The sequence below is a fragment of the Arvicola amphibius genome, chromosome 15, assembly GCF_903992535.2.
Source record: "Arvicola amphibius chromosome 15, mArvAmp1.2, whole genome shotgun sequence".
In the NCBI taxonomy this organism is placed as follows: domain Eukaryota; kingdom Metazoa; phylum Chordata; class Mammalia; order Rodentia; family Cricetidae; genus Arvicola; species Arvicola amphibius.
The window spans coordinates 46,450,040-46,462,730 of NC_052061.1; the positions used below are offsets into that span (position 1 = coordinate 46,450,040).

The 12,691-nt window shown below is 55.7% G+C and overlaps 1 protein-coding gene across 11 annotated transcripts in view; it reads left to right on the top strand.

The window, feature by feature from the left end:
• Positions 1-12,691, top strand: part of Gse1 (Gse1 coiled-coil protein) — a 342,813-nt gene that overhangs the window by 318,090 nt on the left and 12,032 nt on the right. For all 11 annotated transcript variants that reach the window (XR_005283292.1, XM_038312424.1, XM_038312423.1 and 8 more), the window contains 6 exons: positions 5,664-5,863; positions 9,169-9,341; positions 9,672-9,869; positions 10,523-10,714; positions 10,935-11,260; positions 11,926-12,250. Coding sequence is in view for 10 of the 11 variants with exons in the window: in XM_038312424.1 (XP_038168352.1) it covers positions 5,664-5,863; positions 9,169-9,341; positions 9,672-9,869; positions 10,523-10,714; positions 10,935-11,260; positions 11,926-12,250 (1,414 nt within the window). In the remaining variant the exon portion in view is untranslated. The remainder of the gene's footprint in view (positions 1-5,663; positions 5,864-9,168; positions 9,342-9,671; positions 9,870-10,522; positions 10,715-10,934; positions 11,261-11,925; positions 12,251-12,691) is intronic.

Below are 12,691 nucleotides of genomic sequence, written 5' to 3' on the forward strand. Positions count from 1 at the left end.
CCTCTCAGAGGTGTTGCCCTTTCCCTGGCAAAGGCTCTTCAGCACAGAGCTCATGTTTCCTGATAGTTGAGCCCAGCTTGAGAGGCCGCCATTGGGCACTCCTGTTGGCCCTGTCCACCCTGCTGCTCTGTAGGGGTCTTCATCTCTCTGTGCTTCCCGCCTCCTAGACATTAGCACAGCTGCCTTGAGCAAGGGTTCCCAGAGTGTTCAGTGGGTTTGTTAAGCTACTGGGTAAAGGGTGTTGGGAGCCCCTGGCAGCAGCCTCTGGGAACTCTCATATCCGGAGCCATGTCTCAAGCCTCCAGCCAGGCCCCATAGACAAATCCTCAGAGCTGTCCTAGGCAAAAGCTCCCTGGCCTCTATGGAGAGCAAGCTGTAGAGCCCCCTCGTCACTGCCCCCACCTGTGAGAGATAAAGCCGGGTGCTGCCAGGGAGGGCCCAAGCTGTGTGGCAATCTGCTCATCTCCCATGGGGCCCTGGTGCCGTCTGCTGAGGGGGGCGGGGCTGCAACGGGAGCCCACATGTCCTTAGCTGATTGTCGGGAGGCCCACACAGCACTCAGAGCTATGTGTACCCTCAGTTCCAGGACACCTGGAGCCTTGGGCCCCCTCTTTCCCAGGAAGCACATGGGGGAGGAGGGAGGAAGATCCTTCTTGTACCCACTGTTCGCCACTTGGACACCCGCGGGGAGAGGCTGACAGGGTGGGCTGCAGTGGTTAAGCTTCCGATTAGACATCCCCAGTGCTCCGAGCCTTCCGCTAGTCTTCGCGCCTGCCTGTCTTGTCGCAGACCTTGTAACCCAGGGGCATCTAGTTACCGTGGGTGGTGGGTGAAATCCATATCCAGCCCCCAGAGAGGCTGAGGCTGGAGCACACCCCTCTGTGTTGAGGCAGGTAGCCCCCACCTGCTCGCACGTCTGCTGCAGGGTGGGCTGAGTGGAAGCTATGCATCCTATGCGCATCTCCTTGTAAATCTGCCTCTTTCAGAGAAAGCAACAAAACAAATGGCCTGCCTGGCAGGGCTAGGCATCTCAGCGGTTGTCTGGAGCCCCGTCTGTCTGTGGCTCAGGTGTGAGCAGTGGGGCTAGCTGTCGTGCAAGAGGCCAGGAAGGGCAGGAAGAGTCTGTAGCCACAGCTGGCCCAGGTGACAGGGGGCAAGTAGGCTGGTGCCAGGGTGACTTCCCGTCGCTTTCCCTCCCCAGACCCCCTCTGTTACCTCCCTTCCTCACTCTCTCTACACCACCCTCTCCAGTGTCCTGACACAATGGCGTTGGGGCAGAGCCCAACCCAAGGGACTCTTGCTGGCTCCTCCCAGCCTCTGTTCTTCCGGATCTGTGCTGTGTGCTGCAGTCATGTTCTTTGCCCGTTGAGTAGCCCTGGAAAGTGTTCCTCTGAAATCTTAGCACCTTCCTCCTTGTTGACTTGGGTTTAATGACTGGTCCTGGGTACAGGACCTCGGCAGCTGCCAACATCCCCCTTGGCTCACAGCTGGGCACCAAGGCCACGCAGCCTCGGGTCTGCAGCATACATGAAGACCTGCTGGTGGAGCAGGAGGTGAGGCCTGTCCAGCAGCACATGGCCCCTCTGTGATTCTGCTTGGCTGTCTCTCCTCAAAGCTGCGGGTCGTGGCTGATGCCATCTCTAGTGTTTGCTGCTGCATGCCTGGGTGTTTGTACCTACCACACAGGGACCTGTGGGGGAGTCCAGAGGCTTCCCTTCCTAGGTTGCCGTGCCTTGGTCCTAGGTCCTTCCCTGCCAGCACTCACTTTCCCCACTCAGCAACTGACCATAGAGCTGGTTGGACTTTCTTTCTTATCCTGTGACGTGTGCCCCCCTCCCAGATTGGCCGGTGGCAGTAGCTCAAGTCTACAGGGAAGAGAGGAACAGTCCCTGAGATGGGAGACCCCTCTACCAGCCCGGACACCAGGCGCAGCCCAGTGGGCTTCAGGGACAACATGGCTTCCCATCAAGGCTTTCAGAATGACTCTGGCATTGGAATGCATAGCAGGACAGCTTTTCCTACTCAGAGGCTATGTCAGAGCTGATGGGGACAGACAGGATACCTGACAGGAGTGGCCATAAGAACAGGTGCAGGGACCTTTGGGCTTGCCTGCCCTGTGATTGGGGCGGGGACTTAGTGGGTCCTTTTTTCACAGAGGCTGGAACTAGACCCTCTGTGGACTTGCTAAGTGTCCCAGAATCCTTCACCGTTTCCATCACATGAGAAGGGGTGGGCTGTGTCTGTTCAAGCCATCCTTGGGAGCCACGGGCTTGTTCTGCCACTGTGTTGGTTCAGCAACTCTTCCCTTCCCTTGCTGAGCAAGGTACTGTGCCACAGAGTCAAGCCGCAGATACACAGGGCTATGTGGGACAGCCCTTACCCGCCTCACTTCCTGTGTTCCTTGTTGGCTGGGCCCAGGCCTGTGGCTTTGGGAGCTGGGGATAAAGTGCCCGCTGTGCCCATGTGAGGACCTGAATTCAGCTCCCTAGGAGGCAGAGATGGAAGGATGCCGGGGCAAGCTAGCCAGTCACATTCATCAGTTGAGCTCCAGGTTCAATCAGACACTCAATGAATACAGTGAGAACAATTAAGAAAGACCCTTGAAATCACTCTCACACACACAAACACACGCATACGGATTCAGGAAGAGAGATGCTCAGCAGTTGTCTGTACAGTTATGGTTGTATCTATACTAGCTGGCTAGGGCTGCCCAAGCTCTTGTCTTTGGGGGCTCAACTCTTAATAACATGCGCCGCCCATAGGGTCTTGCCCTGATCTGTGGGATCAGGCAGCAAAGGTGATGCAGGCACCGTGCGCCTCTTCATCTGCAGGCTGTCTCCAGCTCTCTGACCCACTCCGCCATTCCGGCTGAATAGCGTCAGTTAATTACAGTGATGGCGGACCTGCCTGCTCCAGCAGCACAGCGAGAGCACAGGGCTGGAAGCCAGGCGCCAGCCTCACTAATTGGCAGCGCCTTGTGAGGTATTGATCCCAAGGCTCTTGCTGGTGAGCACTGGCCTCCCACCTCCAATGGGATTAGGCTGCTAATTGTCCATGGCCAGCCTCATCCTCTCTGAGCAGTCACCACACCAGATCCTGCCCTGCGCTAGTCCCCTGCCTGCCTGGGCTAGGATGGGGAGGAGCAGGGTGGAGCCCAGCCCAGCTGACTGCCTTGGGGGTTCCTCCCATACAGACTGAGGCACAAGGGGCTGTGAGGTCCCTGCTTACTGAGAAGGGTCGTTTCCATCTACCTATCTTCAACTGTGGCCCAGCTTCTACAGGTAGCTGGGTAGTGTGAACCACCCATTGCTTTGGCTGCTGGTGGTCTTCTATGTGCAAGTGTTAACTGTTTCCAGTCTGGTGTGCAGATCGCATGTTCCCTGCCTGTGTGTTAGTTAGTGTCTGTGCAGTGTGAGATAGCTACTACTCACAGTAGCTGCCGGGTAGGCCCAGACAACTGTCCTTTGGCTGAGAAATTGGTGACTAGTTCCCCCTTGGTGTGAAGGTCAGCAACCTTGAAGTATGGATGGAGTTCTGGTACGGGGAACAACATAAAACAGGAGGGGCCAGGGAATCCCAGGGCCTGCAAATCTGTCCACACAAGACAGCTGGATGCAGGGGTGGAGCAGACATGGCTGAAGGCTTGCACGCCTGTTTCTTGGGAGGTTATAAAAATGTTTTCAAATTGATGGTGGTGATGCATGCAGAGTGGCTTTGCTGAAATGGCTCCACCTTTCATCTCAGGATTCAAAGGCAGGAGGATTGCCATGAGTCCAGACCAGCCAGGGCTCTAGAGTGAGAGCCTATCTTTAAAAAAAAGCTGCAGAGAAACCCTGTCTCCAAAAACCAAAAAAAAAAAAAAAAATAATAATAATAATAATAATAAAATAAAAATTAAAAAAAAAGGGTGAGCCGGCAGCATAGATTAAAATCCCAACACTCGCCTTTAATCCCAGCACTTAGGAGGCAGAGACAAGCGGATCTCTGAGTTCGAGGCCAGCCTGGTCTACAAGAGTTAGTTCCAAGACAGGCTCTAAAGCTACAGAAAAACCCTGTCTTGAAAAACCAAAACACAACAACAACAAAACCAACAACAGAGTAAGCGTTGCTCCTGAGGAATCCAAAGTTGTAGTTTGACCCTTGTACGCATATTCACACACATGTGCATCTGCACACAAACATACATAAAAACGGACAGCCTGTCAGACATGTACATTATATCTGGGGCCTCCTGGGAAGGATGGTGGCAAAGCCAAGCAGATTGCTATTTGGGGAACTTAGAATTCCTGAAAGTGATTTGAGTTTTTAAGTCTGGCTTGGGAAGAGACACCTGGTTGTGAGTACCAGGTTAGCTTGGGCTGTGTAGTAAGACCCTGTCTGAAAAGTTGGTCCCCTGCCTCACTGTGTCTCTGAACAAGGTGATTGTATCCCACAGTGTGCTCAGTTTGGCTCTTTCTGCTCCTGGTGGCTTCTCTTGTTGGGGGCATTCTATTATAGAACAGGCCAGGCTAGGACTGAGTGTGGCCGCAGGCATGACTCATGTCATACTTGCATGGACTTTCTCAAGGTCTGTGGCTGACAGGAGCCCTCACTTTTTGACCTATATCTGGGTTGACATTGCAGGCCTAGTGTGTTGCTGACAGCAGGATTTCTCAGCTGCACAGAGGGGTGCCCTCCTACTGGGTGCCAAGCCTCCCCTGACTCATGAATGATAGCTAGCTTGTTCCCAAGGTTCTCAGGGCCAGCCCCCAGGCCTGGCTGCTCCAACCCTGTGGTTTGCCTGCTCCAGATTCTAGAAGCCTTTTCCTGGGCTATCACTGTAACAGAGTTTTCCCTGCCCAGCCATGGGGCAGAGACTACAGAGTTCTTAGGGTATGGGTAATGGGTTTGTTGCCCATCTTGAGAACTAGGGGGTTCTTCCTTAGGCTATGGCCCTCAGGCCTCATTGCCCACCTGGGTCAGACCCTGATAGGTAGGCATGTGAACAAGAGGGCTGCTTGACTGGGAACCATTTGGGGAGGGGGCTGCTCTGCTTAAGCTGTTTCTGCAGGTGGCAGAATTTTTCCAGCCAGAGGCCATGTCTGCTCACATAGAGCAAAGCTCTGTCCCAATGTCAGCATTGGCCATCTGACTGAAGTCATCCCCAACTATCATGTCCTAGTGAGAATGGTACCCCAAGAATTAAGCTGCCCATCCCCCCTCCTGCCTGCTCTCTCACTATGTGGGGGAAGGAATATTGTCTCTCTCTGGGGTGAAGCTGTTCTAGTATTCACTCAATATGGTGGACATACTGAATGAAGCATGTTGACATGGTTTTAAACTAGTGAATTACATCTCAGATTTTTACATTTAAAATTAGTTGTCCACCTCTAGGCCTAAAAGGCAGTATGACAGGGAGGCCAGCAAAGATGCCCAGTAATTAAGGAGACCATGCTGACCACACCTGGCCTCTGCTTCCCACTCTCCTTGGGTGCAGAGGACAGTACTGAGTAGCTGGTGTTACTGGGTCCTGAGCCCATCCAGAATAGCCTTGGGTCCTTCCCTGCCTGGCCACCCTGGGGCTTCACTTCCAGTGAGAGTTCTGGAATTGCAGAAGTGTGGGTACAGTGGGCGGCATGGCGGTGATGTAGCTCCTGAGCTTCTGTGTTGTTTTCTTTCCACAGGGTCTTCACTGAGCAGCGAATCGTCCCCTGTGTCCTCCCCAGCTACCAACCATAGCTCTCCAGCCAGCACACCCAAGAGAGTGCCCATGGGTCCCATCATTGTCCCCCCTGGAGGTCACAGTGTCCCCAGCACTCCCCCTGTGGTCACTATTGCCCCCACCAAAACCGTCAATGGAGTCTGGAGAAGTGAGAGCCGCCAGGTGAGTGGCCCAGTCCAGAGATGTAGTCATAATGGGGTCAGGGGATGTCCCCGAAGGAGTTGACTTCTGTCCACAGCTGTCAGGAACTTGAGGTTGTGGGCAAGGATGACCCTTCATCTTGGTCCTCAGACTCTTCTGCAAGGTGGGCTTGATGTGCATCCAATACTGGAAGATGCTCGGATTAAGGTTATCCTTATATCAGGCTTGTGACAGAGTACAGCAGACACATAACCTGGTTTAGGAGGCCATAGCGGGAGGGGAGGGGAGGGGCTGGCGAGGCTCCTTTTACTTTTAGATGGTATCTTACCGTGTCCTCTGGTGGCCTTGACTATAATCACTTCTTTAGGGGTCTGTGTAGACAGATTTACCCAGAGGCATCAGGCTGAGCGATGAGGGGGCAGTGAAGTGCCTAAGGTGGTATCTGAGCCTTGGGTCCCTGGGTAGACAATAGCTATCCCTGCTTTGGGGGATTAGGGATGAGAGTGTAAGCCAACTGATAGTCCTAGTGCCTGATCCCAGTGTGAAGGGTCTTGTGCATCTGCAGCCCCCAGCTGGTCACATACTAAGCTAACTGGACTGGAAGAGTCAGTGCCTGGAGCTTCCCCTTACTCTGCTGTGCCTCCCACCTGCTTGGCGCCCGCCTGGAGGGGCCTGGCTAATTAAGAACCGCTGTCAGCTGTGGCTTTCCCTGGATTCTCCAGCCCCATTCCCAGAGGGATTGTACTGCTAGGAAGTACTAATTAAACCACAAAGATGGAGGGGGGAGGAGAGGGAAGCACCTCTCCCCAGCTGGGCTGGGACAGGAAAGGCAGAGTGTGACCTCTGTCTGCCTCTCCAGTCTGCTGGGTGTTCCTGGTCCCCAGTAAAGTGCTCCAAGCATCCAGCAGGCTCCAGAAAGAAGTTTGGGGTCAGCTTTGGCACCTTCTTCTTGCACCTGGAGTAGCATTTACCCCGGGAAGCCTGTCAGTAAGTCTGTCCCTGAATCTCAGCTTGACTCAGAGCAGCCTAGAACCACCCTATCCTGGTTTAAGAGAGGCTGAAGAAGCTGCCACTGTGATCTCCTGTCTGTGGACTCCTCTTAGAGCTCAGCCCTGACCTCGGCTGACGTAAATCTCCAAACAGCTTCCTTTCCCTGGACAGCCGGCCTGCCTGGTGACTACCTGGCTCTGGGTTCACTCCTGAGAGAAGCTTGCAGGACACTTCCCGTTCCTGCTTTGAGCCTGGAGCCTCCACTGATTGGAGCCCCTGGCCCAGGTCCAAGACACCGCATGTGCGCATGCATGTCCCCTGTCCCTGTGCCTCTGCCTCGTGACTGCTGTGCCCGGAGCCTGTCACTGTCCTCAGAGGGTCCTTACTGCCTCAGAAACATTTAGTAACCCAGAGAAGGGCCGTGATGGCTCCGCTCCAGCAGTTCACGCTGCAGTTAATGAGACCTGCGTGCCACCAGGGAGGGCGACAAGCGCAGTGGATGAGCAGATGATGCTCAGAGCTCAGCAGAGAGTTTAATCCTTTCCAGGAGGGCGGGGATGCGGCTCTCCCTGCAGTGTGGCCATGAGTCACTAGGAGCCTCTGGAGGCTGCATCCACTGTTGGAAGTCAAAGGGGGGTGTGGCTCCGGGGCCCTTCTCAGGGGGTGACCAGGCAGTAGAAGCCGCATGAGGAGAGATGAAATGAAAAGCGGTCTGTTTTGAAGCTAACAGGCATGTCCCACTTGCCCAACTGTGGAGACCTTGCTCTAATCACTGGAGAATGACAGCTCCCTCCTCCCCCAGCCGTTCTTTCATGGATGCAGCTGTGTCAAACAGCTCTGCAGATGTGTCTTGTCTGCCATAGCCACCGGCGCACGGTGCCTTTGGGCTGCCACCAAGCTTGGTCTTTCCCGTCCTTCATCACCCATGCAGCACCCTAGCTCCCAGCTGACCTATTTCCCGGGTGTCTGGCTCAAGTTCAGCCAGACCCTAATGAGAGAGGACACGGTGCCCCCAGCAGCCTGATGGCCATTCTAGGGAGACTGGGGTCTCCTCGTTTGTCCTGGTGTGGCTGGGATGCATGCCCCCCGTTTTTATGATAATGTGTGCATGCCCCTCGTGAGAAGGGCAGGTCAGAGGTCATGAACCCATGAGGACCCCACAGGGAACTGAGACAGCCTGCTGCTCTACTCTGGGAAGGAAACAGATGTTGCTGCTCATTAAAAATTCAATCAGCAGCCTGTCTCCCTCAATTAATCGTGGCTGTCTGTCTGCGGGGAGCAGGAGGGTTTGTGTTAGGCTCTGGGAGAATGGAGCTGGAGGGTGCTGTGGTAAAACTGCCCCCTCTCAGTTCACACAGAGGCTTAGCTGTGATACAACAGTAGCCCCTCCCCTCGTGTCTCTACATGTGCTTCATTGACCAACACCCTCATGGTGCTGGCTGACCTGGGGTGCCACCACGGTCTTGGAGAACAAGACATTAGTCCAGGAAGGGCTGGCAGGCCTGTCTCCAAGACAGTCCGTGGTGCTGGCTACCATGAGCCTTAGAGTCAGACCACAGGTTCAGCAAGTATCAGTACACAGAGCCCTGTGTACTGCTGTGTACTGCTGGCTGCTCATGCTGGGCCTCTGACCTGCAGTGTGAGGGAGGGGCCTGAGAACGCTGCCAGGTCTCTTTAAGTGATGGTCTCTGTTTTTCCCATGTTCCCAGTGGTGCCACTCTGCTTTGCCATGAGCCTTCCTTCCTAGTCACAGGTAGGCAGGGCTGCTTGGTCTGGTTTCTCCAGGTTGGACACCGCCTTAGTTGTGTATACAGGACACCTGTGAAGCTAGATCTCTCCAGGCCCTGGGTTACTGCCATCCCTCACTTGGTGCCTGAAGCAAGCCTCTCCTGGGGCCCCCAGCCGAAATGCATGCAAGAGTGTCCCCAGTGTCCTGGATGGCTGCTGACACAGCTAGCATCTTGGGAGAAGCTCTTCCTGAGTTGCAGGTCCCCAGAGTGTGTGCTGTGACCCATGACTACCCCATGTGGGACTGGTTATGGGAAGTAGGGGTTCCCTATCCTGCATATCCTTTCACATGCCCGTCTTGGGACTCAGCAGTCTGAGGCATCACTGAGTCCCTTCGGGGGCAGAGCCAGGCCCTGGTAGACCTTAGTCCAGACCTGCTCGTGGGAGGCCAGACTTAACTTACCCCCCATGCCTTTTTCCTAAATACCACTTTTTTTTGGTAAAGATAACATTAGAGGAAGGATATTTCTAGAATATGAGCCAAACAGTGGCCTTTTTGTGCATCTGGATGGCTCCCCAAGCCCTAATGTTGCATCTTCTTCCCACAGGACTCTGCCTCACGAGGCAGCAGCAGTGGTCGGGAGCGCCTGCTTGTGGAACCTCCTCTAGCCCAGGAGAAGGCGGCAGGCCCAGCTATCCCCTCCCACTTGCTCAGCACCCCCTACCCCTTCGGCCTCTCCCCCAGCTCAGTTGTACAGGACTCCCGCTTCCAACCACTCAAGTAAGTGCCACACTAGGCAGGACATGGAGTGGCTTCAGGAGGGCTTGGAGTTTGCACCTGCTGGCGTAGAGTGCTGCTGTTAGCCTCTGTGGCCTGCTATGCCCCGAGGTCCTTGGCCCCATCTGAGCTTGTGGTGTACTCCATGCTGAGACATAGCCCTTGCCCTAACCACATTTAAACCCATCCTCTGGGTCTGGGGACAGAGAGCTCCTCTAGCAGCTATGTCCCCTGGTGGGAGGTGGGGTCAGGGGCAGCCTTGAGCTACTGGGGAGTGTGACATGTTTCCCAGCCCGAAGTGGGTCCTCTGCTCACCTGCCTTTTTTCCTGCAGCCTCCAGCGGCCTGTGCACCACGTGGTGCCCCCGAGCACTGTGACTGAGGACTACCTGAGAAGCTTCCGGCCCTATCACACCGCTGAGGACCTACGCATGTCCTCCCTGCCTCCGCTTGGCCTGGACCCAGCTACCGCTGCTGCCTATTATCATCCCAGCTACCTGGCCCCGCACCCATTCCCACACCCGGCCTTCAGGTGAGATATCCCCCACACACTGTCGACGCGTGTGCTGATGTGTCCTCAGCAAGACAGAACCTCTTGGGCTGGGTCAGATGTTGCCAGGGCCTGAAGCCAGACACTCAGGAGAGACTTGATCCATCCATGTAGCTTTCCCCGGGTCCCAGCTGAGTTTAGTCCATACATATCTGCTGGCCCTCAGTTGAGCCACCTGCTGTTGCTCCCCAGTTCCCACATCTCAACATCAGCCTCCCAGCAGCCAGTAACCACTAACAGCGGTTATGAATGTGGACAGAGACCATGGTGAGAGTTGTGCCCTCTTAACTGCAGACTCCTAGCCTGGCTGGCCTTTGTCACGGTGTCACACCAGAGGACTCTGCTTGCAGCCAGTCTGCCCTTCTTGCCCACTTTCCCAGGATCTGGGAGGTCCTTGGTGCCAATGTGGCCGGTTCCTAGAGGCCCCTGACCATGTGGATGTGTTCTTTGCCTGTGGCCTCTGCTGTGCTGAGTCTGCTTAGCAGTGGACTCACCTAGCAGAGAAGCGTCTGTCCACCTGCCTGGGTCTCAGCCTTTTTCCTGCGGTGGTAGGACTCTGTCCAAAGCTTTGGATAGGCAGGCTTATCCTTTGTGACTGCGGCCTTGGCACACACCACTCCCACCTTTCTCTGCAGGATGGATGACTCCTATTGCCTATCAGCCTTAAGGTCTCCGTTCTACCCCATCCCCACCCCCGGTTCCCTGCCTCCACTGCACCCATCAGCTATGCACCTGCATCTCTCTGGGGTCCGCTACCCACCTGAGCTCTCACACTCGTCCCTGGCCGCGCTGCACTCAGAGCGGATGTCGAGCCTCAGCGCAGAGAGGTAAGCTGTGCTTCCAGCCATGGGGACGGCAGTAGAGCATGCTTCGGTCCTCAGCATGCCTTGGCCTGGCAGCACTCTGTGTGTGTATGGGGGGGGGGCTCTCCACGTGTGGGTGAGAGGAGGGGTGTTTTATCTGTGGCTGGCCCCACTTTGAGCTGGGGCATGAATTTGTCCCTTCTGAACATCCCCTTCAGCACGCTACCCCCTGCTTTTCTCCCAGGCTGCAAATGGATGAAGAGCTGCGGAGGGAGAGAGAACGGGAGCGTGAACGCGAGCGGGAGGCAGACCGAGAAAGGGAGAAGGAACGGGAGCGGGAACGCGAGCGAGAGCGAGAGCAGCGGGAAAAGGAGCTGGAACGAGAACGAGAGAAGGAGCGGGAGCGGGAACTGGAGCGCCAGCGTGAACAGCGGGCAAGAGAGAAGGACCTACTGGCTGCCAAGGCGCTGGAGCCCACCTTCCTGCCTGTGGCCGAGCTGCATGGACTCCGGGGCCATGCCACTGAGGAGCGGCCCAAGCCCTCAGAGCAGCTGACCCCAACCCGAACAGGTACCTGAGCTGAGCTGTATGGAGGGCAAGACCTGTGCCTCCCTGGCATGTGAGGGGCTCTGTCCCATTGCAGCTGGCAAAACACTGAGCACCAGACTGGGAAGAGGTGGTGTGCCATGGCACCCTGGGTAGACGTAGGTGCCCCTAAAGATGGAAATAGTGACTGGCCGAAGCACTGGGGAGGGAAGTAATGTCACTGCTTTGGGGACCTAGGTTTGTCTTTGCCTTTTGCTGTGCCGATGGTGGAGGCCAGAGCCACACAAGTTAGGCCAGTTGTGGCCTAATACTATACTGCTGTGCACTCTACTGCTGAGATGCCCCAGATCTGACCTTGTCTTGTTTAGTCAAGATTATATGCCGTAGCTATGTGTCCAAGGCTAGCCTGGAGCTCAGGTTTACCTCATACTCACAGCAGTCACCGTGTCAGCTTCCCGAGTGTAGGGAGCACAGGCATGAGCCATCCCGACCTTGTTTTGAATATAATTTATTTTATGAAAATCTCTGTAATTGATCTACTTTTATGACCATTTTAACAACTGCCCTCCATGAGTCCTAAAAACGTAACCTTGTGCTGTAAGTGAAAGCCCTACACGACCTTTCAGTCATGGGCCTCAAGCAGGAGCGAGGGTGCTGGCCTCCCGCAGTGACAGTGTTTCCTCCCACAGAGAAGCTGAAGGAGGTGGGCTTGCAGGCACCCAAGCCTGTGCAGCATCCCCTGCACCCAGTGCCTGCCCCGCACCATACCGTGCCTAGCCTTATCTCCAGCCACGGCATCTTCTCTCTACCGGGAAACAGCGCCGCCACAGCCCTGCTGATCCAGCGCACCAACGAGGAAGAGAAGTGGCTGGCACGCCAGCGGCGGCTGCGGCAAGAAAAGGAAGACCGCCAGTCCCAGGTGTCTGAGTTCCGGCAACAGGTGCTGGAGCAGCACCTGGACCTGGGCCGGCCCCCTGTGCCCGCAGAAGTGGAACACAGGCCTGAGAGCACCAGGTGGGTCCTGAGTGGGACCTCGCGTGAGGCGGGTGCTTCTGGTTCAGAGGTTGGGGATGGAGGGAGAGTGTGTCTGCACTCCTGTCCCTGCTGTGGGCCCATCCCATGCCTGCTTCATCGTGGCTGCCCCACTCCAGCCCTTGGCACAGCATCTTTGTTCTTGTCTGGGACACAGGTACCCCGACGGCGTAAGTCTCAACTCTTCGTACTCCCTATCCTCCATGTTGAGAAAGGGCTGCAATTGGAAGTGGCCTAGATGCCCAGCCCTGGCCCTGTACACCTCACACAAGTGGAGGGAGGCCTCGCTAGCCTTAAACATGAGTCTAGCTTAAGTGCTCTGGCTCTTCAGCCATCTCCACTCGGGCTCCCACGTCACGCAGGGACCAGCCTAGTCTCACTTGCTGCCACGCTGCAGGGCTGTAGAAGGGGCAGGGCCATTGT